The sequence below is a fragment of the Pygoscelis adeliae genome, unplaced genomic scaffold, assembly GCF_000699105.1.
Source record: "Pygoscelis adeliae isolate BGI_AS28 unplaced genomic scaffold, ASM69910v1 Scaffold26, whole genome shotgun sequence".
Classification (NCBI taxonomy): domain Eukaryota; kingdom Metazoa; phylum Chordata; class Aves; order Sphenisciformes; family Spheniscidae; genus Pygoscelis; species Pygoscelis adeliae.
In genome coordinates this window covers 679998-682472 of record NW_008825104.1, presented here as the reverse complement: position 1 = coordinate 682472, position 2475 = coordinate 679998, and the positions used below count along the sequence as shown (strand labels likewise).

At 40.8% G+C, this 2475-nt stretch overlaps 1 protein-coding gene across 1 annotated transcript in view; it reads right to left on the bottom strand.

Moving 5' to 3' along the window:
• CARM1 (coactivator-associated arginine methyltransferase 1) overlaps positions 1 to 2475 on the bottom strand; it is a 43637-nt gene that overhangs the window by 5349 nt on the left and 35813 nt on the right. Inside the window, exons 8-9 of the mRNA XM_009327292.1 lie at positions 2282 to 2367; positions 1121 to 1135 (exon numbers count right to left, since the gene is read on the bottom strand). Coding sequence (XP_009325567.1) covers positions 1121 to 1135; positions 2282 to 2367 — 101 coding nt within the window. The remainder of the gene's footprint in view (positions 1 to 1120; positions 1136 to 2281; positions 2368 to 2475) is intronic.

Genomic DNA, 2475 nt, shown 5'->3' with positions numbered 1-2475 from the left:
AGCTCAGCATATAAACTTGTTTTCTGTTAAAAAAAATGGAAAAAAAGACAAAAATCATCCTTCACCCCAATAAACTTACTTTAAATGTTTCATTTTTGTTAGCATCCCTTAGAACACTTAGATTTTGCAATATTATCAGGATAGCTTACATACCTACCAAAGACTGTTTTATTCAACCTAGAAACAATAAAATTTGTCCAGAAATTGATCACTTGTAAAAAAAATGGTGGTTTATTTGGCTGGTTTATTTGGGGTTGTGTTTTTTTTTTAAACTACACAAATTTTAATGTGCTCTTCTGCACTGCACAGTTGGGTAAGCCAAACTAAGACAGTATGGAAATACTTGAAAATTAAATTATGAGGTATAGGAAGCAAAATTACTTAATACAAATTGCCCTCTAGAAAAAAGTTAGGAGTAGTCAGTCACCAAATGGAAACTTTTCCTCTCATTTTTCTTTCTTTAATCACATGTGCTAATCCTAATCTATCACTGTTCACAAGCTCTTTCATAATGTCCTGGTTTCAGCAGGGATAGAGTTAATTTTCTTCCTAGTAGCTGGTACAGTGCTGTGTTTTGGATTTAGGATGAGAACAATGTTGGTAACACACCGATGTGTTAGTTGTTGCTAAGTAGTGCTTACACTAGTCAAGGGCTTTTCAGCTTCCCATGCTCTGCTGACTGGGAGGGCTGGAGGTGCACAGGAGTCTGGGAGGGGGCACAGCCAGGACAGCTGACCCAAACTGGCCAAAGGGATATTCCATACCATGTGATGTCATGCTCAGCATATAAAGCTGGGGGAAGAAGAAGGAAGGAGGGGGATGTTTGGAGTGATGGCATTTGTCTTCCCAAGTAACCATTATGTGTGATGGAGCCCTGCTTTCCTGGAGATGGCTGAACACCTGCCTGCCCATGGGAAGGAGTGAATGAATTCCTTGGTTTGCTTTGCTTGCGTGCGCAGCTTTTGCTTTACCTATTAAACTGTCTTTATCTCAACCCACAATTTTTCTCACTTTTACCCTTCTGATTCTCTCCCCCATCCCACTGGGGGGGAGTGAGCGAGCAGCTGTGTGGTGCTTAGTTGCTGGCTGAGGTTAAACCACAACACGTAAGTAAAGCAAACTCTTATCATAAAGGCTTGTATCACACACACCCCCAGTGAACCCATCTAAGAACTAAAATCTATCTACAGAGTAAGGGGAAGCCAGGGAGATATGTGATTTTTTAAAAGAAATAACAATTTAATGTGGCTTTTATTTGGCAATGCATTTCTGATCTTCAAGGGAGGAAGAATCTCAGCTGAGAAATCAAAGCCAAACATGTACTTCATACAGGATGCGAGTATGTGCCGCAGTCCTACAGATTACTCCATTCTCTAACTGAAAGCCAAAGAGCCAGCACTGAAAATGACCATGCTATAGTCAAAGATACGGCTGAAATTTATGAAGACAAATGAGAGTTTTCTCTTATCCATTTCAAATACTAAAAGCAGTTGAGTGCAGAAGGTCACATCAGTAGTATGATGGTCTTTCCAGATTTCTGGACAGGTTTTAGGGTCTCCATGTGACAGCAGCTACACTGCTATCACTACTTAAACTAGTTAGCTTAAAGCTAGCCAAGATTTGTTGCAGTCAAATTTCTGAGAGCGAACCTTTTCATTCCACCTACACTGAAGTATCATACTGGGGCGGGGGGTGGGGGCTGGGGTTTGTTTAGGTTTTTTCCCCAGAGAGGTGAGAAGGATTTCTTCTGCATTCTTTCTAACTAGATACCACCTAGACACTTACTAAAAAGAAAGAAGGAGAACTGCAGGTGCTAGATCCAAGTTACCAAGAAAATAAGGATATTTACATATTAAAAAAAGGTTGTTTCATAATACAGAAACCTGTTTGCTTGGCTGCTTTCTCTTTTCCTTTAATTTTTGGATCAGTGATGGGAAGGGAAAAAATCAAGGTCAAGTCACTTGTTTAGGAGACTGGAAACACTAAGGGAAGCTAGTTGCATGTTAGGAAGACATGTTCAGCATGTTAGTTCACATGCTGTGGCTTCCTCATGTGTGCATATGTCTAGGCATCTGCTATTCATAGCAAAACCAGGAATATTACATATAGTAGTTAACCTTTGACAGCAGCTCTGTTCACACTCGCAGAGTTAGTTCCTGGCTCTCTACTCAACAGCCACAGAGCTCTGTTAAACAAGGAGGCTACTGTACCTGTAGGATTTTGTGGAAGGGACAAGATAGGGAGGGGGAAAACACAACAAATAATCCCCAGACATACAAACCTACCACAATAGGTTGTCGGAAATACTCATCCACAGCTGCACTGCGCAGACTGGACAGGTTGACCCCATAAAAGCATTCTTGGTACCTAGAAACAGTAACACATAAAATACTTAGGGAAAAATGTTTTTTCTGGTTTCCAACCAGACCCAGGCACAATAACTGTAAATGGCAGGTGAAGTGTGGCTAAGCACCT